Genomic DNA, 23,797 nt, shown 5'->3' with positions numbered 1-23,797 from the left:
GCATTCTCTATAAACCATGAAACACAAATTACTTTTAGCAGACTCATAGAAGTCCTTGAGCTAATTAAAAATATAGCCCTGGGGGATGGGGTTCTCTCAGAGGTTAGAGCGTCAGCCCGCGGATCAAAAAGTTGCGGGTTCGATTCCAGTCAAGGGCATGTACCTCAGTTGTGGTTCCATCCCCGGCCATGGTCAGGGTTGTGCAGGAGGCAGTCAATCAATGTGCCTCTCACATCGATGTTTCTCTCTCTCTCCCACTCTCCACTCTATCTGAAAATAAATGGAAAAATATATCCTCGAGTGAGGATTTTTTTTAAAAAGTTTAAAAATATAAAAATGTTCCGTGTTGAATTAATAACAATTTTCACTAAATGGGAAGGTCTACAGAGAACCAATACTTTCATCCTCTGTGGGGCTTGGAATCAGTCTGAAAGTGTCAGACGAAAGGTTCTCAGGCTATTATTCCTAGAAATATTGACTATCTCAGATTATACCACGGATAATAATTGAAATGACATCATCTTTAACATAAGGGAACAAATGTGGGTGTGGGGAGATTTATGTGTAGGAGCATGTTTACCTACCAACAGTTTTAAATTTTCACTCTCTAGACCCAAGTGAGATGATGTGTTGTGACTATCAGTTTTGATATGTCTGTATTAATAAATCTTCCTTAAGTGCAAAGGCTGTTCCCTTTCAGAAAGATACATTTGTAAGACTGGTCATCTGTGATAAAAAGCAGTGAGTCTGTAGATGGTTGAGCACCTGAAGGTGGTTGGCAATCCAGTTACAGTATAGGACAATTCAGACATGCCTACAGGACATTCTGAAGCCTACTGCTTACTACCTTACTCTCAATTCCATAGAATATGTTTCTTAATATAATTTAGAACCATATAGACAGATTACTGGTTTCACTTTTCTTATTATTCACCTCTGTTCCTGGGCTCTAAAACTTTTCACTTAATGGGATGAATAAAATTTTTCTTGTTTAGCTCTTCATTAAGAGTATAGTGATGGAAATTTTCTTTAAGATAATCAGTTGATTATTTTATATCACTTTATATCTTTTTTTCTTTATTGATTTTTAGAGAGAGAGAGAGACATCAATGAGCGAGAACATCAATTGGCCACCTCCTGCATGCCCCCCACTGGGAATCGGGCCCACAATCTGGGCATGTACCCAACTGGGAATCAAACTGGTGACCGCTTAGTGCATGGGTGGATGCTCAACCACTGAGCCACACTGGCCAGGCTCACTTTATATCTTTTTAATTGGTCTAGGTGTTTGAGGGCACCTACTTCATAAGGTACAAGTCTGGCGTTACTCCTGGCTGTGGGAAAGAGGCTGGGGAGCATTATGGTGAAGAAACAGGACCTAGGAGATTCCAGCATGGAATCTTGGCTCTGCATTTGCCATCATTTGACCTTGGGCAAATTACTTAACTCTCAGGCCTCAGTTCCCTCATCTGTGGAACTTCATGGAGTTGGTGTTAGGATTAAATGAGTTAATGTATGTTTTAGATTGAACGGTGTAAATTGCTGTTTTTATGTGACCAAACTGGTCAAATATTGACAATTCATGTGCTTTGACCTAGTAAATGCATAGAACAGTGCCAGGCACTTGGTGAGCATCATGGCAATTTGAGTCTACCCTTCACTGTCTTAGAGAAGGCACTACTTTTTTCATTGAATGGTGTTATTTATAAACCAATGAATGAGATCTACTTATCTTATGAAATTCAGTAGCACTAAGCAAATGAGCCCTGTGTAAATGCACATATTTTTCTCTTTCTACTACTGAATCTTGGGTAGATGTTAACTTTTCTTTGCATCCCTTCTTCCAGCATGGAATCAGATGACCCTAAGGCCCTTCCCAACACTAATATGATGGGATTCTAGAACATATTGTCTTTTCTTGGCCAACTTTTAGGAAACTGAGAGTCAAATACAGTTTTCTCCACATTCAGCTATAATAAGGAGAACCATACCATAGAACAATTGCCTAAATTAACCACTTTGAGGTGTGGGATGTTTCAAAAAAGTCAGCATTAACCAATCTCCCTAAAACCAAAATGGTCCCACCCACAAAAATAATTGCTGTCAGCCCATCTTTGCTTCATACTGATATTAGTTCTTAAAAGTAGAAAGAATGTCTTTTCTTCAGTTAGGGAAGTTCCATAATGCTTATGTCACTCAAATACTAAAATCACTTCAAGTAGCCACTGTGAATGTCAAAGGCCATCTTCTAATAGGTGACAGTTTTTCAAATTACACTTTTTTATACATATACAAGGAAAAGTTTAAACCCAAATCCATAGCAATTTCCAGCAGCAACAGACTTGAACATTATTGCCTGCTTTAGAAAATAGTAGCCAAAGAATTTCGATGGAAGCCGTTTTCAAACTTATAAATTGGTTTTTATGGAATGTAAGCTTAAGGATTTTTCAAAGCATTCCTGTTTGGTTTTTTGTAAGCAGTTTCTGAAGAAGAGAAGATGTAGCTAGATTAGAAAGGAATATACATACCCAAACTGAATATAAAAAGACTTGTGGTAATAATACATTCTTTGATAACAGAACATCATCTAAGTCCATATTAAGAAGTCACTCCCTTCACAGGTTGCATATTTTTATACAGAAGCAATACAGATGAGCTTTACTTCTGTCTGTTGGTGGAGAGAAATCATTTGCTTCTAGCAGTCAAAAGATACATATTTAATTTAAGGCTTGCTTACTTTATAATAGTCTGATTTCTCCTCACCTTTTATATTCAGAAGTTTCCTTCATTCAGTAAACCTGAATGACAGCGTTTCAGGCGCTGTCTGACTGCTAGTGGAAAAGGTGAGAAAAAAGACATAACTCTTGGCATCAAGAGACCAACTCTGGGGTGGGTGGGGGTATGGAGGTAAGAATAAAGAATTATAATGGAGCCTTGGCCAGTGTGGTTCAGTTGGTTGGAGATCGTCCCATGCACCAAAGGGTTGCCAGTTCGATGCCAGTCAGTACACATGCCTGGGTTGCAGGTTCAATCCCTGGTTGGGGTCATGCAGGAGGCAGCTGATCAATGTTTTGCTCTCACATCAAAACATTCTCTCTCTCTCCTTCTCCCTTCCTCTCTCTCTAATAACCAATAAAAAGGTCTTGCTTTTTAAAGAATTATGATGAAGTTTGGGTGGAGATATGTGCCAGGTGCTGAGGACACAGAGGCAGAGCACATAACTTAGTCGTACTTGGCATGGGTGGGGTAGGGGTGGTTGTAGCTGATAGCAATATAAGGCAAGGAAGCCCTCCCAGAGCAGGCACCTGACTCTAGATGGTGCAATAAGCAGCAACTAGTTTGCAGGGATGGGGAGGGAGCCAGAGACCGAAGAGCTTGATTGCTGTACAAAGGAATCTGCACTCTATGAATCTGGAGGGTGTGGGAATCCAGTGAAGGATTTTAGGCAAGTAACTTTGTCAACATTTTCCACTCAGGAAAATCACTCTGGATGCACTACAGGGACTAGATGGGAGGAAGGTCACACTAGAAGCCTCCTGGGTGACTAGGAATCCTGAGAGCAGTACTGGGAGAGCCTAGACTTGGCAGTAACAACAGTGGGACTAGAACACATGAACGATATTAAAAAGGATTTGGTGGCAGAAAGAATGCATGCGTATTCTTTTGATTTGTATTGTATTATTATACTGGTTCTATGTGTATAAACAAGCATTTTCTAACTGCCTGGTATTGTGATTTGAAGGAACAAAATTTAAATACAATGAAAATAATTATCTGAATTTTAACTCTAGTGAGACAGTCTTAGCTTTGTGTACTCTACTATAATAGATTTGGTTTTCTACTATAATAGATTTGGTGACTGCAGGTTCTTTAGCAAAGGTCTATATTCTTGTGTGCTATCTTATTTCCAATTAACTTAAATCCCTCATTAATATATGACAGATGTCAAGATACTTGAAAAGCTTTTAGAAAACCAACTTCCCAGGTGTCATTGACTTCTTTTATCTACATGCACTCAATTCCTTTTCGATCTTCTGTAACTTTTTCTGACTCTGTTGTTATGGCGTTTACCCATGTTTAGTTGTTTCTGCTTATATTTTTCTGGAACTACTTTTTTTTCTAGGATTTGGGGGTTCTTTCATGGCCCCTTCTCCATCACCAGTGACTCCAGCTCAGAATAACCTGCTACAGCCCAATTTTGAGGCAGCTTTTGGAACAACGCCTTCAACTTCTAGCAGCAGCTCCTTTGATCCGTCAGGTGAGAAGTGGTTTTCAAACAGTCTTTTCATTTGTTCTGATTATAAAATAAACCGTCTAAGGTTAGTATGATATCAGGAAATGTCTACACAATATTGAGTGATGACCTGGTTTTAAACCTTTTCAGTAAATCTCTCATTCAGTAACTTAAGTAAATAGTTTCAGTACATTTTGGTAGCTTTAAGAATAACCTTTAATCCCTTTCTCTGTTTCTAATTTTTTGCAGAAATCTAACTTAACATTCACACCATCTGTTTGCATAAGCTTACATGCACAGGGTTTAGAGATGGTTTAGGGAAAACAAGTACTATGTACTAAATCTTTGTCCAGTATTTGAATGTGTGAACGCTCCCCCTGCTGTTGCTTATACCCTCTGAAGCTTGCATGGTTCTTGGTTTTATGAAGTTGAGACACAAATAGTATTCTTTGCCTGCCTTTAACCTTTCATCCTGCTGTCATTTTGTTTGTATTCTCTTCCATTCTACTCTTCCCATGCTGGGTCCTTCCTACAAATTTTCAATTGGTGAGTTTTTGGCAATTCAATGTGTTTCAGAAACACCCTAAATATATCCCCTGCCTGACAATTTGGTTGCTTCCATTGCCAGTGCCTAGTTGAATGCTGTTGTTTTTCAATTTAGAATCATTGTATAGTAGTATGTATGGTAAATATGCATAGTTTTTTAATATAGAAATCAACAACCACAAAATTTTTGACATGTTAGGCAATAACATACAAATCCTATAAGTCTGCATTTTAAATGGTCTTTCTGTCTTCTAGGAACTAGACGGGTAGTAATTAGTTACGTAGTAATCAGGAACCATTAATAATGGCATGATTTCTATTACTGAAATAGTGTTTACTTTAAATATGTCCTTAAAGTTAGAACCAAAAGTGATTGCCATACTGGGAGAAAAAAATTAAAATTCTTACTTCTAAAATATGGTCAACTATTTCTCAGATACTTATGACTAGATATTGACCATTAGATCAGTCCCTGATCTCATAGGAAACTAGGAGATTCAGCCTTCTTTTCTCATTTAAGAATTATTTTAAAAGTAAGCATGGTAGGATTTTATAGTAAACCATTTAAGCTTTCAGAAATCACTACCATGTTTAATAAAAAGTGTTTTAGTGATAGCTTTTAATGAGTAACTATGGCTAGCATTTATTGGGTGCCTATATAGAACAAAAATTATAGTAAAGACGTGACATCTATTATCTAATTTAATCTTCACAACAAAGCCATGTAGCAGTGACACTCTCCCCACTTACAGATGAGGAAACTAAAGCTCAGACAGTAACTTTCTCAGACACACCGCTAGTGAGACATGCAGCTGAGTTTGAGCGTAATTCTGACTCCAAAGTCTGTGCTCTTTCCTGTACATTACACAGATTTTTTTCCCATCTTTGTTCATGTTCATTAGTATTTCCATATCTTATGAGTAGACATATGTAGAGTTGTTCTTTTTGGTGTTATGGCCATGATAAGTGTGAATTACAAGCCTTCTTTTATATGATTGTATATTCACTTGTTTCCATAGTTTTTTAAAAGACAGTTTGCTTTTAATTTTCCATATGGTCTTTTTTTTTTTTTTCAATTATTCTGAACCTGATCTATTTGATTTCCAGTGTTTGATGGTCTAGGTGATCTTCTAATGCCAACCATGGCACCAACTGGGCAGCCTGCACCCATCTCAATGGTACCTCCCAGTCCTGCAGTGGCCGCAAGCAAAGCCCTTGGGAGTGATCTTGACTCGTCTCTTGCCAGCTTAGTAGGCAGTGAGTAATATAGTCTGATCTAATTGAATCACGTGTGATTTTTTTCCCTGTCTTTTCATAGGTACTGTTTCTGGGTTCACTTGTGGGTGACTGTATTAAGGAAAGGGCAGAAATTCCTGGTGCTTCACCCAGTACAGTTCCTTGGAAGATAAGCAGCGTCTGTGACATAGTCTCACGGGAACACCCATGCCATTGTAAATTACCAAAGGTGTAGTTAGAGAGCATATGCAAGTATGCAGTCAGGTGCATTGTGTACAATAGGCACTTAATTTTTCATTTTACATAGAGTAACTTAAATGCAATATGTTTACTAATTGAGCATCCAAGTGCATCAACTATTCAATCAACAAATACTGTTTATTGAGTACCAGGCATTCTTCCAGGCTCTAGAGATAAAATGAGTGATCAAAACAGGCATACATTTTTGTTTTTATGGTGCTCTGAAAGGGCAAAAACATACATTAAACATCTTCACATAAATACATTCTATAGTATGTTAGGTGGTAAGTGTACTGGGGAAAAAACAACAGGCAAAGAGAGATAGAGAATGCTACAGAGTGGGAGTTAGAGTAGGCCTCAGTGAAAAGATAAACTTTGAGCAAAAATTTGAAGGTAAAGGAATGAACTGTATGGATATCTGAAGGAGAACATTTGCAGGCTAAGGAGACAGCCAGTGCAAAGGCCCTGGGGCAGAAGGTTGCCTGGCCCATTCATGGAACATCAAGCAGACTAGTGGCTGGAGCTAGGTAAGTGAAGTGGAGAGTCCTAGGAGGTGAGGGCAGCTATGATGAAGACTGGCCTTTTATTTCAACTCTGCATTTGATTTTCTTTTTATTAAGGTGAATGGGTTTAGCATTGCAGATATCTTTCACTTTACTCAAGGCTATATCAAAAGTTTAGCATATAATTTATACAGACTGTTTCTATGCATTTTCCTATGGACATACTTTTGTTTTCCATTCATCATCCATGAAAATGCTTTGATGACACCCATGGAGAGGTTATTTGAGTTTTTCTTCCTACTCTAAAATATTATCTCACTGATAGATAGTCTGCAGTGGTAACTGCTTTTGCTGGACACTGTAATGTCCTGCCGAGATCCTCCTTCAGAAATAGAGGATTTTTACCTCTAGCTGCTGAGAGTTCCCTCAGCACACAGCCCACAGATGCCAGCCACCTTTGAGAATGATCTCAGGTGAAGAAAGCTGACCTACTAGAGGAATAGCTATACCATCTTGATAAAAAGAACAAATTTAAAGAAGCACATTTTTTAAGTTTTGCCTTTTCTGGTTATTTATTTATTTAATCTTCACCTGAGGATATTTTTGGTTTATCTTCAGATAGAGTGGGAGGGAGAGACAGGGAGAGAAAGGGAGAGAGAAACATCGATGTGAGAGGGACACATCGACTGGTTGCCTCCCACACGACCCCAACCAGATCCGGGGACAAACCGCAACTGAGGTATGTGTCCTTGGCCAAAATTGAACCTGTGACTCATTGGTCCGTGGGCTGAGGCTCTACCGCTGAGCCAAAGCAGCCAAAGCAACACACTTTTTAATATCAAAACTTCTACAAAGCTAGAGTAATCAGGACAAATGGTACTGGTAAAGATAGAAAAATTGACCATTAGAATAGAATGAAGAGCTCAGAAATAAGCCTCACATATATTGTTAAATGATTTTCTACGAGGCTGGCAGGACCATTTAGAATGGGAAAAGACAGTCTATTTAAAAAAGTGCAAGTCACCCTGGCCAGTTTAGCTCAGCCATTAGAGCATCGGCCTGCGGTCCAGAGAGACCTGGGTTCGGTTCCTGCAAGGGGCGTGTACCTCAGTTGCAGTTTGTCACCAGCCCTGGTTGGTCATGTGGGTGGCAGCCACTCGATATGTCCTTTTCACATCGATGTTTCTCTCTCTCTCTTCCTTTCTCTCCCTCCCACTCTATCTGAACAAAAAGTGGAAAAATGTCCTCGGGTGAGGATAAAAAAAAAAAAGTGCAAGTCAACTAAATAGCCACATACAAAAGACTGAAGTTGGGCCTCTTTCTTATACCATCCACAAAATTCAATTCAAAATGTAGAAGAGATAAAACTATAAAACTCTCAGAAAAAAACAACAACAAAGCCTAGGTATACATCTTCATGACCTAGGATTAGGCAGTGACTTCTTAGATATAATACCAAAAATTGTCAATCAAATAAAAAATAAATTAATGAAAATGCATCAAAATGAAAAACTTTTGTTATGAATGATACCATTAAGAAAGTGAAAAAACAACCATAGAATGAGAGGAAATATTTCCATATCATATATCTCATATGGGACTTGTATCCATAATATTAAAGAACTCTTACAATTCAAGAATAAAAAGACAACTTAATTTAAAAATTGGCAAAGGATTTGAATAAACATTTCTCCAAAAGATATATACAAGTGGCCCACCAGAATATGAAAGATGTTAAATGCCATTGGCCATAAGGAAAATGCAAATCAAAACCACAATGACAGAGCACTTCACACTCACTAGGAATGCCATAATCAAAAAGAGAGTAACAGGTGTTGGCTAGGACGTAGGGAAATTAGAACTCCCAACCATTGCTGGTAGGAAAGTAGAATGATGCAGCCACTTTAGAAATGGTCTTGTAATTCTTTAAAAGTTAAACATAGACTTACCATATGACCCAGCAATTCCACTCATAGGCGTGCATCCGAGAGAACTGAATGTATATGTCAACATGACTTATACACAAATATTTATAACAGCAATTTTCATAATTACCAAAAAGTGGAAACAACCCAAATGTCCATCAACTAATAAATAAATGGATAAGCAAAATTTGGTATATCCATAAAATAATTATTCAGCCATAAAAAGAAGTAAAATCATGATACCTGCTGCAACATAGATGAACCTTGATAATAGTTTGCTCAGTGGAAGAAACCCAACATACACCAAAACTTTATAGTATATAATTCCATTTATATGAAATGTCCAGAACAAGAAAATCTTTAGAAACAGAAATCTTTAGAAACGGAAGTGGTCCAAAATTTGGGGCAGGAGGGAATGGGAGAGACGACTAAGGATATGGGGATCCTTTTTTGGATGATGAAAATATTTTAGAATTAGCCCTGGCTGGTTTGGCTCAGTGGTTAGAGTGTCGGCCTGCGGTCCGAAGAGACCCGGGTTCAGTTCCCGCTAAGGGCATGTACTTTGGTTGCAGTTTGTCCCCGGCCCTGGTTGGTCGTGCGGGTGGCAGCCACTCGATGTGTCCCTTCACGTCGATGTTTCTCTCTCTCTCTCTCTCTCTTCCTCTCTCTCCCTCCCACTTTATCTGTACAAAAAATGGAAAAATGTCCTCGGGTGAGGATAAAAAAATATATATATATATTTTAGAATTAGAGTGTGGTGATGGTTTCACAACCTTGTGAACATACTTCTTGCACTGAAGTTTACTCTTTAAAACTATGAACTTTATGTTATGTGAATTATAATATATCAATCTTTTTAGAAATCTCACTCACTAATACACCCATTAGAATGACTCAATTTTTTTTTTTATCCTCACCCAAGGACACTTTTTTCATTTATCTTCAGATAAAGTGGAGGGAGAGAAAGAAAGAGAAACATCAATGTGAAAGAAACACATTGACTGGCTGCCACCTGCACAACCCCAACCAGGGCCAGGGACAAACCACAATAGTGGTACACGCCCTTAGTGGGAACCAAACCTGGGACTCTCTGGTCCGCAGGCTGATGCTCTAACCACTCAATTTTTAAAAAGAAAAACATCTTCCCTGGCTGGTTTGACTCAGCCAAGGGCACGTACATCTGTTGCAGTTCATCCCCAGCCCTGGTCAGGGTCACACAGGAGGCAACTAGTTGATATGTCTCTCTCTCATTGATGTTTCTCTCTTTCTCTCTCCCTCCCTTCTAATCTTCCTGAAGATAAATGGAAAAATGTCCTCGGGTGAGGATAAAAAAAAAAGAATATATCAGTGATGGCCAGGATTAGGAGTAAGGAAAAGCTTTTATTTCCAAGGACAGCAAGAAAAAATATTTTTGAGTAATTAAATTGCCGTGTATCCTGACTGTAGTGACAATTACACAAACCTGTGTATTTATCAAAATCTATAGGAATATACCAACCCACCCCAAAAGCCCAGTGAATTTTACTATAAGTTAATATTTTCAATTAAAATATATTCTAAAACTGAAAAAATATTACCTGCACACTCTATCAATATTCCAGCTTACCAGTTCTGAGAAGGAAGTTCATAGCTCTACAGGCCTACCTCAAGAAACAAGAAAAGCCCTGGCTGGTTTGGCTCAGTGGTTGGAGCATCAGCCCATGGACCAGAAAGTCCTGGGTTCGGTTCCCGCTAAGGGCATGTACCTCAGTTGCAATTTGTCCCCAGCCCCGGTTGGGGCCATGTGGGTAGCAACCAGTTGATGTGTCTCTCGCACATTGATGTTTCTCTCTCTTGTTTCCTCTCTCTCTCCCTCCCACTCTATTTGAAGATAAATGCAAAAATGTCCTCAAGTGAGAATTAAAAAAAAAAAATTAAGAAAAAGAAGAAACAAGAAAAATTTCTAATTGACTATCTAATCTCACAACTTAAAGAACTAGAAAGCAAATAAAACGAAAACCCCAGAGCAAATAGAAGAAAGGAAATAGTAAAGATCAGAGCAGAAATAAATGACATAGAGACCAAAAAAACAATTCAAAGGATCAATGAAACAAAGAGCTGGTTTTTCAAAAAGATAAATAAGACTGATGGACCCTTAGCTAGACTCACCAAGAAACAAAGAGAGAGAACCCAAATACACAAAATTAGAAATGAAAGAGAAGTGACAACTGACACCACAGAAATACAAAGGATCGTTAACAAATACTATGAAAAGACACTACAAAGAAAGAAAATTACAGGCTGATATCCCTGATGAACATAGATGCCAAAATCCTGAACAAAATACTAGCAAATTGGATCCAGCAATACATTTAAAAAATTATTCACCATGACCAAGTGGGATTCATCCCAGGAATGCAAGGCTGATACAATATTCGCAAATCAAATAACGTGCTACACCACATAAACAAAATGAATGATGAAAACCATATGATCATATCAATAGATGCTGAAAAAGCATTCAACAAAATTCAGCACCCATTTCTCATAAAAACGCTCAGCAATGTGGGAATAGAGCTATCATATCTCGACATAATAAAGGCCGTATATGAAAAACCTACAGCCAACATCATACTCAATGGGCAAAAACTAAAAACATTTCCTTTAAGAACAGGAACAAGACAGGGCTGCCCACTTTTGCCACTCTTATTTAACATAGTACTAGAAATCTTAGCCACAGCAATCAGACACGAAGAAAAATAAAAGGGATCCGAATTGGAAAGGAGGAAGTGAAACTGTCATTATTCATAGATGACATGATATTATACATAGAAAACCCTAAGTACTCCATCAAAAATCTGCTAGGTTTAATAAACGAATTCAGCAAAGTAGAGGATATAAAATTAACATCAAGAAATTGATGGCATTCTTATACACCAATAATGAACTCACAGAAAGAGAAATTTTAAAAAATTCCATTTACCATTGCAGCAAAAAATTAAGATATCTAGCAATAAACTTAACCAAAAAAGTAAAGGACTTATTTGCAGAAAACTACAGGATATTGAAAAAAGATATAGAGGAAGATATAAAAAAGTGGAAGCACATACCTTGTTCATGAATTGGAAGAATTAACATCATTAAAATGTCGATACTACCCAAAGTAATCTATAGATTCCATGCAATTCCCACCAAAATACCAATGACGTATTTTACAGAACTAAAACAAGTACTTCAAAAGTTTGTAGAACCAAAAAAGACCCCAAATAGCCACAGCAATCTTGAAAAAGAAGGACAAAGTAGGTGGGATCACAATGCCAGATATCAGGTTATACTACAAAGCCACTGTAATCAAAACAGCCTGGTGCTGGCACAAGAACAGGCAGATAGAGCAATGGAATAGAATAGAGAACCCAGAAATTGACTGAAAACATTACACTCAATTAATATTTGATAAAGGTGCCAAGAGCATACAATGGAGTAAAGACAGCCTCTTTAATAAATGGTGTTGAGAAAATTGGAAAACTACATGCAAAAAAATGCAACTAGACCATCAACTTACACCATACACAAGAATAAACTCAAAATGGATAAAAGACTTAAATGTGACTCATGAATCCATAAAAATTCTACAAGAAAATGTAGGCAACAAAATTTCAGACATCATACGCAACAGAATTTTCACTGATACATCAACTAAGGCAACAGAAACAAAGGAAAAAACAAACACGTGGGACTACATCAAACTAAAAGCTTCTGCACAGCAAAAGAAACAACCACCAAAAAGAAAAGGGAACCCACTGTATGGGACAGAATAATCACCAATGATACATCAGATAAGGGGTTGATTTCCAAAATATATAGAATGTTCATACAACTCAACAAAAGGAAGACAAAGAACCCAATTAAAAAACGGGCAGAGGACCTAAATAGATACCTCTCCTAAAAGGACATACAAATGGTCAAGAGACATATGAAGAAATGCGCAATGTCACTAATCATCAGAGAGATGCAAATTAAAACAACTATGAGTTTCACCTCACACCTGTCAGAATGGCCACCATCAACAAATCATCAAACAACAAGTGTTGGCAAGGGTGTGGAGAAAAGGGGACTCCAGTACACTGCTAGTGGGAATGCAGACTGGTGTAGCCACTATGGAAAACAGTATAGTGTTTCCTCAAAAAATTAATAATTGAATTGCCATTTGACCCAGTGATCCCACTTCTAGGAATATATCCTAAGAAGCCTGAAACACCAACCAGAAAGAATATATGTACCCGTATGTTCATAGCAGTACTATTTACAATAGCTAAGATCTGGAAACAGCCCAAGTGTCCATCAGTAGATGAATGGATAAAAAAGCTGTGGTACATATATATGATGAAATACTATGCAGCTGTAAGAAAGAAAGATCTCTTATCCTTTGAGACATCATGGAGGGTCCTTGAGACTATTATGTTAAGCAAAATAAGCCAATCATAGAAAGACAAATACCATATGATCTCACTTATTTGTGGAATATAATGAACAAGGTGGTCTGATGAATGAAATAGATCCAAAGACATAGAAAGGAGTATGGTTCAGACTGACAAACCTCAGAGTAGGGGGGCAGAGGGGATGGATGAGATGAACCAAAGAACTTATATGCATGTATGCATAACCAATGGACAGAGACAACAAAGCCAAGGGTGTGGGTGGGGAGCAGGATGGGGAGGAGAGGGTCAAAGGGGAAAAGGAAAAACATCTATAACAAAAATAAATTAATAAAAATTGGGGGAAAAATACTCCAGCTTACTCTTTGTTACAGAAATTAAGAAGCTGAGTGTAAAATTCATGTAGAAATTGCAAGGAAATCAGAATAACTAAAACATCTTGAATAAAAAAAGAATAACTTTGAGATAAACAAAGAACTTATATGCATATATGTGTAACCAATGGACACAGACAACAGTGTGGTGAAGGCTGGGGAGGGAGGAATGGGGAGGAGGGGTCAGTGGGGGAAAATAGGGGAGACATCTGTAATACTTTTAACAATAAAGATTTATTTTTTTAAATATTCACCCGAGGATACTGTTTTCCCATTTATCTCTAGATAGAATGGGGGGAAAGGGGAGAGAGAGAGAAACATCGATGTGAGAAAGACACATTTACTGGTTCCCTCGTGCATGACCCAACCAGGGCCAGGGACGAACCGCAACTGAAGTACATGCCCTTGACCAGAAATGAACCCGCAACTGTTTGGTCCACGGGCCGACGCTCCAACCTCTGAGCCAAACTGGCCAAGGCAATAAAGATAATTTTTTTAAAAAGAATAACTTTGTAAGATTCACACTTCATGATTTCAAAACTTACTACAAAGCTACAGCAATTCTGACAGGTGATCCTACACAGGGATAAGTATATCAATGGAATAAAATGACAGTCTAGAAGTAAATCTGCATCAATCTGGTCAACTAATTTTCAACAAAGGTGCCAGGACAGTTCAATGGGGAAAGAATTGTGTTTTCAAGAAATGGTGCTGAGACAACTAGACAGCCACATTCAAAGGATAAAATTGGACTCCTTGCTTACTTTAAAATAATTAATTCAATATGGATCATAGAACTAAAAGCAGGTGCCAAAACTATAAAATTCTTAGAAGAAAAGGTATGAATAAATTTTCATAACCTTGAATTAGGTAATGTTCTTAGATAAGACACCAAAAGCACAGGCAACAATAGAAAAAAATATTTCAATAGGACTATGTCAGGATGAAAAATACTGTTCTCCAAGTGATACCGTCAAGAAAGTGAAAAACAAACAACAGGGTGGGAGAAATCATCTATCTGATAAGGGACTTGTATCCAGAATAAACAAAAACCATTACACCTCAATAATGAAAAGACCAATAACCCAATTTAAAAATAGTCAAAACTTAAATAAATGTTTCTCCAAAGAATATATGGCACATGAAAAACTATGCAACAGCATTCACCTGTAGAATGCATATCAAAACCACAGTGAGATAGCACTTCTCACCCATTTGGATGTCTGTCATGAAAGAGACAGGTAATAACCAGTGTGATGAGGATGTGGAGAAATTAAAACCCTCTGACATCGCTGGTGAGAAGGCAACATCGGCAGCTGCTGTGGAAAGCAGTTGGCAGTTTCTAGAAATGTTAAGCAGGGTTATCGTTAGGCAGAGAGTGCGCCATATGACAGCCTAGACAACTCTTCCCCCAGATCTCTGCTCGGCTTTGCACAAGTCTCAGCTTCTCCCTTAGCCCTGCCCTCAGCATGCTCTGTGACACTGCCTGCCCCTCACTATCACCCTACCCCACCAGATTCCCTTACCCTGCTCTTCCTTTTCATTTTTCCATAGGCTTTCCATTTTACCTTCTGGCAACCTACATCATTTACATTTTTATTATTTTATGTTTGTTGTTTTATCAGCCATCTCACTCCATTAGAATTTAAGTTCCTCCAGGATTGGGATTTCTTTTTCCTTCACTAACATAACCCAAGCATTTAGAACAGTGCCTGGTATGTGTAGGGGTTCAATACATGTTTGCTGACTTAATAAATGAACTGAGATTAGAGGAGAGTAATTAAGCCAGTTGTGTCAGGATCCCCAGGACCACCCTCACATTCATAGATTCACTAGAAGGACTCAAGGTACTCAGCACATGTTTGTACCCACTGCTGAGATTTATCACAGCAGCACAGTAAGGATGCACAGCTGGGTTGTGGGGGAAAGACACAGGCAGAGTCTGGAGGAACACTGACTTCCTTATGCTCTCTCCTTCCCTGGAGGGGAAGCGCATACAAAAGTGTGACCACATGAGTGATGTTTTTGCCCAAGGAAGCCCTTCCGAGACTCAGCACCCAGGGTTTTCTTGGATGCTGATCGATTATGTATGCGCTGTCTGCCTAGCGTGAACCAAAGTTTCAATCTCACAGAAGGAAAGCAGGTATTCCGTATAAACCATGTTGTTTGTATGGTTTAGACGCAGTGAGCCACCCTTATCATTAGATAAGTTTTATCTCCATGTAGAAAACAAGCGACTAGCTAGATTCCCAGATGCCAGCCACACAGACCTTTCTAAGATAGCAGTTTCAAGCCTGTTGTGTTTACTCTTTGCCAAACACCAGCTGACATGAAAGTGTGATCCTTAAGAATAATGTAAAGTAAAAGAAAATGTTAGACTTGTGAATGTTTCCTAACATAGTTTTTCCTTTGTAAAACTGAATGTAGTCATTCCTAGGCAAAATACGGACTTTTTCTAGACCTCTGAGTCTTTGATCTTTGAAATGTCATATCATTTAAGCTGAGGGTAGAGGTTAAAATTATTTTTTTTCTTTTCTCCATTTATAGATCTTGGGATTTCTGGCACCACATCCAAAAAGTAAGTGTTTTTAAATTATCTGGTTTTCTTGTGACATTGTATTTGTGCTTATTTGAGACTATCAAACATTGTTCTCATTAAAGTAATTACTCATTCTCAGGCTAGATAATTTCAGAATTGGTTTTTATTTCATTCTGGGTTTTTGTTTTTGTTGTTATTCTGCTGGTTCATCCAACCCGTTGGCCCTGGCAAGGAAAATGAATAATCTATTTCAGTCTCCAAGATTGTCACAAAGTTTATTTAGAAACACTGAGGAACTGTGGTTTGAATACTTTAACAGCTTTAAATTCAAGATAGACTACACTATTCCTAGAAAACATTGGTTTTTAAAAGTTTCTCATGGAGGATCAATTTTAAGAAAGGATAGTAAAAATGATAAACAATGTATCCTTTTATTAAGATGCATATTTTAACATCTGCAATTGGGATCCATTTCACAATAGATGGAATCACAGTCACTGTGAGGCAGGCTGTTGTCAGGATATAGTGATGTGTAACTTTCTGGGAATCCAGAAGGTGCCAGCATGGATGCATCTTACACTCAACAAAGTACAAGTATGTAGCATTTGTAATACACTTTTTGGAATTTTTTATGACTAGTAAGGAATTCAGTTAAATTTTGTTGCATATTTTTCTGTTTGAAGTGACAGAAAATTTCTGCTATCATTGAGGTCTACACTCTAAATTATTTTCGTCAATTTTTTTTAAACTTTCTTAAATACAATATGGTAAGTCTCCTCTGTAAGTTTTAACCTGTTCTCTTTATTAACACTGGACTCGAGCAGACTGCTTCTAACCCCAAATAAAAGTATCTCAGGAATCACACGCCATCCTTGGCTGATGAGTGTGTTTTTGTGTTTTTGTGTTTCTTTCGCATGCTTGATTTCTAGGGGAGATCTTCAGTGGAATGCTGGAGAGAAAAAGTTAACCGGTGGAGCCAACTGGCAGCCGAAAGTAGCCCCGGCAACCTGGTCTGCAGGAGTTCCACCAAGCGCACCTTTGGTACGTAGCCACCGGAGGCCAGGGCAATGCCGCCAGCTTCCTAGCTTCCCAGCGCATACAGCAGAGTGCATTTTGCTAAAGTTTCTGCTGACACTACTTTTTCATTCACATTGAGGAGATATAAGCAAGATGCAATATTTACCAAAAATGCCAATTTTATTAACTTTATACTTGATAAAGATTATGATCTATTTTTTAATTTTAATTATTTCAATATAGTATATATGCTTCTTTAGATATTAGTTCTATATTTGTATAATTATGGAAATAATTTTTTAAAAGCATTTTATAGTATTGATCATTATCTATATTATCACACTTCTTGCCCAGATATCCTGATTTTCTTAATAGGTAATGAAAACTTTTTTTCTTACCAGAAAGACTGGGCAGTTTTCTATTGTGTAAGTGAACTTGCATTTTTAAGTGCTATTAATTCTGCTCACCACTTTTATAATAGAAACTTCTAACACCATCTTTTCTATAAAATTTAAGTAGGCTTTATTACTGTATATTAAATTTCTATTAATATATTAATACCACCATTTACTCTGTGAAGTAGCATATTACTGGTAATACAGGCTAATGATTATTTTGTGAAATTTACTGTTACTAAAAGGACATTACCAGGGTAGCAAAACTTACTGTTTTCCTGCATATACCCCATGCTTAGCAAAACTAGGCTAGTCACTGTTTCCCAAGCTCACTCATAATTTTTCACCTTTACTTACCACCTTTTCCTGTCTACAGTACACCCATCTCAGAAGCTTTCTTGATGCTATACTCTCCCTGTTGCCTGAGTTAATTCTAAAGATCACCCACCAACCCCAGCCAAACAAACATGCATGGAAGTGATATAAATAGAATATAAATATTTTAGATAGACTCTGTTAAAACTATTGTGTTCCAGAAAATCTATTTAAATATCTGAGTTTTAGGATTTAGAACATACTGTCTTTAAAATAATTTTATAAATAGAAATGTTTTTATATAAAAGCAGTTTTATAAATGAAAATAAATTCAAATCAATCTGAAAAAAATGCTTTTTGAACCAAAATTTACCACTAAATAGAACCAACAGTATTCATTGAATGATAATTTATACCATAGTTTCTACAGGAAGATACATTCTGTTCTCAAATCCACTTCCTCTCATCTCCCCACCACAGTGAGTAGTGTTAGTGAGAGAGGAAAATTAAGGACTAATATTCTCTGCCTTTGATGAGTTCAAAGTCTGAAAGAACTTTAAGAAGTGATTTCTTACAGATAGCAATGAGAAAATTTCCTGTTGTATCTAGGTATTTATTTCTTTACATCTTTCTTTGCATTATTTAAAAGCAATGCGTAAGAGGAACATTTTTTTACTTTTCAATACAATAGAGTTCCATTTTAACTTTTACAAAGGATACTTAGTAGAAAACTAAATTTCTCTTTAGAACTGATCTATGTCCAAGATGAGCATTTAATTTATTGTCCAAACTAGGACTCATCAGTGGGTGAAAGGGAGCATAATTGTTACCCTGAGACCCCAAGCATTTACCTGTGGCTGGTGACTCGGATAGATGCTGAGACCGTAAGCACCTGACATTCCAAGCACAGGGGCAGCACTCCATTCTTAGATTTGAGAGCCACTGTCTTGTTGGAGGTAGAGGGAGAGCAATTCAATAAAGGTGTAAAATCCCTAATGAAAGAAAAAGCTTCTTTAGAATTGATCTTACAAATTTATAATTACTACCTAGTCACAGTAACTCTCACAATTTATATTATTACCAAAATAAAGGAACTACTTTTACTATTCTATACTATGCAAAATTAAAGAGGATTTGTGTGCTCTTCTGAGAAGTTTACACTTTCATGGTGTTGCCCTTTTCAGCAGGATCAAGTTTTAAATTATATTTTAAAGAGTTAGTTTTGGAACAGTCAAGGTGATAACAGAATCACCTTGGAGAGTGGAAAAGGGTGGTGAGAATACTGATATCTGGCAGAAAAATACCATTGAGAGCCTGTGGTGAGGGTGAAAGGAAGACAAGAAAGAAAATTCTCTGGTGGAATCCACACAGCTGTGGGTCGTTGTGAATGAAGCCACCAAGACAGTGGTTGCCCAGGTTTCTATGTATGACAGTTTGCTAAATATTGAAGCCATTAACGAAGAAGGGGAATAAGAGAAGTACTTTATTTTTATTTATTAATTTTTCTTGGTGAAGAGTTCTTTTTTTTTTTTGGTTACAGATGTTTCTCCTTTTTGCCCCCATTGACACCTTCCTCCCCCTCCCTCCCCACCCTGTCCCAAGCTTTGTTGTCCACATCCATTGGTCATGCAATATAAGTTCTATGGTTTATCTCTCCCCCCGCCCCCGCCCCCCTCTTCTGGGGATTGTCAGTCTGTACCCCACTTCCACGTCTCTGGGACTATCCTGTTCCTCAGACTGTTATGTTCATTATATTCCACAAATAAGTGAGATCATATGATACATGTCTTTCTCTGTTTGGCTTGTTTCACTTAGGGTAATACTTTCCAGATTACTCCATGTCGTCCCAAAGGATAAGACCTCTTTCTTTCTTACAGCTGCATAGTATTCCATTGTGTACATGTACCACAGCTTTCTTATCCATTTGTCTACTGGTGGACATTTGGACTATTTCCTGATCTTAGTTATTATAAATAGTGCTGCTATGAACATGGGAGTACATATATTCTTTCTGATGGGTGTTTCAGGGTTCTTGGGGTATAGTCCTAGAAGTGGGATCACTGGGTCAAATGGCAGTTCAATTCTGAATTTTTTGAGGTAACACCATAGTGTTTTCCAGAGTGGCTGCTCCAGTCTGCATTGTGTACTATAGAGTCCCCTTTTCTCCACACCCTCGCCAGCACTTGTTGTTTGATGATTTGTTGATGGCAGCCATTCTGGCAGGTGTGATGTGATACCTCATTGTTGTTTTAATTTGCATCTCTCTGATGATTAGTGATGTTGAGCATTTCTTCATATGTCTCTTGGCCATTTGTATGTCCTGTTTGTATGTCCTATTCAGCTCCTCTGCCCATTTTTTAATTGGGTTCTTTGTCTTCCTTTTGTTGAGTTGTATGAGCACTCTATATATATTGGAAATTAACCCCTTATCTGATATATCATTGGCAATGATGCTCTCCCATAGAGTGGGTTGCCTTTCCACTTTGGTGGTTGTTTCTTTTGCTGTGCAGAAGTTTTTGAGTTTGATGTAGTCCCATGTGTTCATTTTCTCCTTTGTTTCTGTTGTCTTAGGTGATGTATCAGTGAAAATTCTGCTGCGTATGATGTCTAAAATTTTGTTGCTACATTTTCTTCTAGGATTTTTATGGATTCATGAGTCACATTTAAGTCTTTTATCCATTTTGAGTTTATTTTTGTGTATGGTGTAAGTTGATGGTCTAGTTTCATTTTTTTTGCATGTAGCTGTTCAATTTTCCCAACACGATTTATTAAAGAGGCTGTCTTTACTCCTTTGAATGTTCTTGCTACCTTTGTCAAATATTAATTGAGTATAATGTTTTGGGTCAATTTCTGGGTTCTCTGTTCTATTCCATTGATCTATCTGCCTGTTCTTGTTCCAGTACCAGGCTGTTTTGATTACAGTAGCTTTGTAGTATAAAATCAGTATTAGGTTAAGGAACTTCCTTGGCCATCACCTCCCCTGAGATCAAGATTTTAACTGTACAGGTCAAGAATTCATCAAATACTTAAGAACTGTTTTGCTTCTTCAGGGCAACATGGCTGCCCCTTATCTGATTAGCAGGCACCATCACTAAGACTGAGATTAATAGTCTCATTTTATTTAAACCCCAAAAGTTCTTGTGTTTGTTATGAAGCAGAAAACTTAAAATTCTCAGTAAACTCCAGAAAGTTAAAGACAGTAGACTTAATTTTTCCCTTTGTTTGATATAATTTCATAGGCTAAATCAAACTAAAAAGCTTCTGCACAGCAAAAGAAACAAGCATCAGAATGGAAAGGGAACCCACTATATGGGAGAGTATAATTGCCAATGATACATCAGATAAGGGGTAATTTCCAAAATATATAGAGTACTCACACAACTCAACAAAAGGAAGACAAAGAACCCAATTAAAAAATGGGTAGAGGACCTAAATAGACACCTCTCCAAATAGGACGTACAAATGACCAAGAGACATATGAAAAAATACTCAATGTCACTAATCATCAGAGAGATACAAATTAAAACAACTATGAGGTATCACTTCACACCTGCCAGAATGGCTACCATCAACAAATCATCAAACAAGTGCTGGCGAGGGTGTGGAGAAAAGGGGACTCTAGTACACTGCTAGTGGGAATGCAGACTGGTGCAGCCATTATGGAAAATAATATGGTGTTTCCTCAAAAAATTCAGAATTGAACTGCCATGTGACCCAGTGATCCCACTTCTAGGAATATATTCTATGAAGCCTGAAACAGCAATAAGAAAGAATATATGTACCCCTATGTTCACAGCAGCACTATTTACAATTGCTAAGATCTGGAAACAGCCCAAGTCTCCATCAGTAGACGAATGGATAAAAAAGCTGTGGTACATATACACAATGGAGTACTATGCAGCTGTATGAAAGAAAGATTTCTTATCCTTTGAGACAACTTGGAGGAACCTGAAAAGTATTATGCTAAGGGAAAGAAGCCAGTCAGAGAAAGACAAGTTTCACATGATCTCACCTATTTGTGGACTATAATAACAAAATGAGGTGATAAACAAAATAGACCCAGAGACATAAAAGTAGGGTTCAGACTGACAAATGTCAGAAGAGGGGGTTGGGGGAGGGAAGAGATAAACCAAAGAACTTATGCATATAAGCATGGGAATGGGAGGAAGGTGTCAATGGAGGGAAAAGGAGAAACATCTGTAACAAAAATAAATTAATGAAATAAAAAATAAAGACAGTAGACTTGAGCATAGAATAGCCATAGTAACTCTGGAAAGAGAAATTAGAACAGAAATAATTTATTGGGAGGGAAGAGTTCTGAGTAGTTCTATTTCTTTTGTTTATTTTCCTTAACATTCAGCTACAATATAAAGGCTCTCAAATGCAGAGTTGTTTTTTCTTTATTAACTCTCACTTAGCCATATTGGTAGTCGATATAAATTCACTGCCATTTATTCCGTGTACTGCAAAGCTCTTCTTCCTTCAAAAGCTCTGGCTTTGCTTCTACCTCAGCAATCACGCCAACGGCCTCTGGCTTCCCTCCACCCCACTCTCATAAAACTTCTCTTCTGTTTTCCTAGTCCTTAAAATCTGTTTGAGTTTCTTTTTCTAAGATGATTCAAGAAAAAGAGGAGAGACAGCCAAGACTTATGCTTCAGAAGCAGCAAAGCAGTGTTTCCAACTGTTCCTGGTCATCTGCAGGCCTTTACCTTTGAGTACGGGATGGAAGGGGCAGAAGTAGGGGTGAGAATTCTTTCGCTGCCTTTTCAAGTTTTTATCCATAGACAAGAGCTAAGGTTTCTTTTCTCAATTTGTTTCGAATTTCCCTCAATTGCTACTTGGAGGTACGGCTATAAAATGTTTTAGATCAGAGAACCCAAGTTAGATCTAGAAACCTTAACAGGACATGCCTATTTGAAACCTGTCTGCTAGCAGGACCCTGTCATCATGGCCATCAAGAGTCCTGTGTTTCCAGAGCTATTGAATCCTGCTTTCCAATGCACAGCAGGCTTCTCAAGTTTTCATCATGTAAACGTGTTCCCATCATACAACTCAGAAGTATGTGCAGTTTTACAGGAAGTCACAGAATCTGCTATTCTCTCCCTAAAAACAACTAATCTTTATATGCCTCTAGCTAAAATGTTCAGTTGAGTATTAAAAAACAAATCAGCCCTGGCTGGTTTGGCTCAGTGGTTGGAGCATTGGCCCGCAGACCGGAGAGTCCCAGGTTCAGTTCCCACTAAGGGCACGTACCTCAGTTGCAGTTTGTCCCCAGCCCCGGTTGGGGTCATGTGGGTGGCAGCCACTCAATGTGTTTCTCTCACATCAATGTTTTTCTCTCTCTCTTCCTCCCTCTTTTCCTCCTGCTCTATCTGAAGATAAATGCAAAAATGTCCTCGGGTGAAGATAAAAAAAAAAAAAAAAAATCAATTTAAAAACCTTAGGATATGCCCTGGCTGGTTTGGCGCAGCAGTTGGAGTGTCGGCCTGCGGACCAGAGAGTCCTGGGTTTGGTTCCTGCTAGGGGCACGTACCAAAATAAATAAATTAAATAAATAAATAAATAAATATAAAAATTTTAGGATAAATAATATTTGGAGAGTAAACTTTTTAGTTAATCTACCAGTTGAGCAAAATGACAAATTTAGACCCTCTTGAAATTATTTGCCCCATTTATTTGATCAGGAGTTTCTGCAAGCTCATTTTATTTTGATAACTAATAAAAATATTTTTTCCTGTTATTTCCTTAAGTCCCAATGATATAATTCTGGTAAATAATATAATTATTATTTACAATCCTGATAAATGATACAGTTCCAGTAAATAATATAATTCTGGGTCTGGTAAATAGCTTACCACCTCACTCGTTGAAATCAGAGAACTAATATGCATATGTGCATAACCAGTGGACACAGACAGTAGTGTGGTGGAAGGAGGGGGGTGGGAGTGGGGAGGAGGGTATCAATGGGGGAGAAGGGGGGTCCATCTATAATACTTTCAACAATAAAAATTTTAAAAAGAGTATATCTGAAATATAATGCTTGTAGTAGGAGGAAAAT

General features: G+C 37.7%; 1 protein-coding gene across 7 annotated transcripts in view; it reads left to right on the top strand.

Annotated features, from left to right (window-relative positions):
- The window catches only part of SNAP91 (synaptosome associated protein 91), a 130,470-nt gene that overhangs the window by 95,574 nt on the left and 11,099 nt on the right, over positions 1-23,797 (top strand). For 5 of the 7 annotated variants that reach the window (XM_036247944.1, XM_036247945.1, XM_036247946.1 and 2 more), the window contains 4 exons: positions 4,124-4,258; positions 5,888-6,037; positions 16,021-16,051; positions 16,942-17,053. In XM_036247944.1, the coding sequence (XP_036103837.1) occupies positions 4,124-4,258; positions 5,888-6,037; positions 16,021-16,051; positions 16,942-17,053 (428 nt within the window). The remainder of the gene's footprint in view (positions 1-4,123; positions 4,259-5,887; positions 6,038-16,020; positions 16,052-16,941; positions 17,054-23,797) is intronic. The other 2 variants (XM_036247948.1, XM_036247947.1) reach the window with 1 other exon arrangement.

The sequence above is a fragment of the Molossus molossus genome, unplaced genomic scaffold (genome assembly GCF_014108415.1).
Source record: "Molossus molossus isolate mMolMol1 unplaced genomic scaffold, mMolMol1.p scaffold_m16_p_8, whole genome shotgun sequence".
In the NCBI taxonomy this organism is placed as follows: domain Eukaryota; kingdom Metazoa; phylum Chordata; class Mammalia; order Chiroptera; family Molossidae; genus Molossus; species Molossus molossus.
Note: the sequence above shows the minus strand (reverse complement) of the source record. Positions and strands in the feature narration are given on the sequence as shown.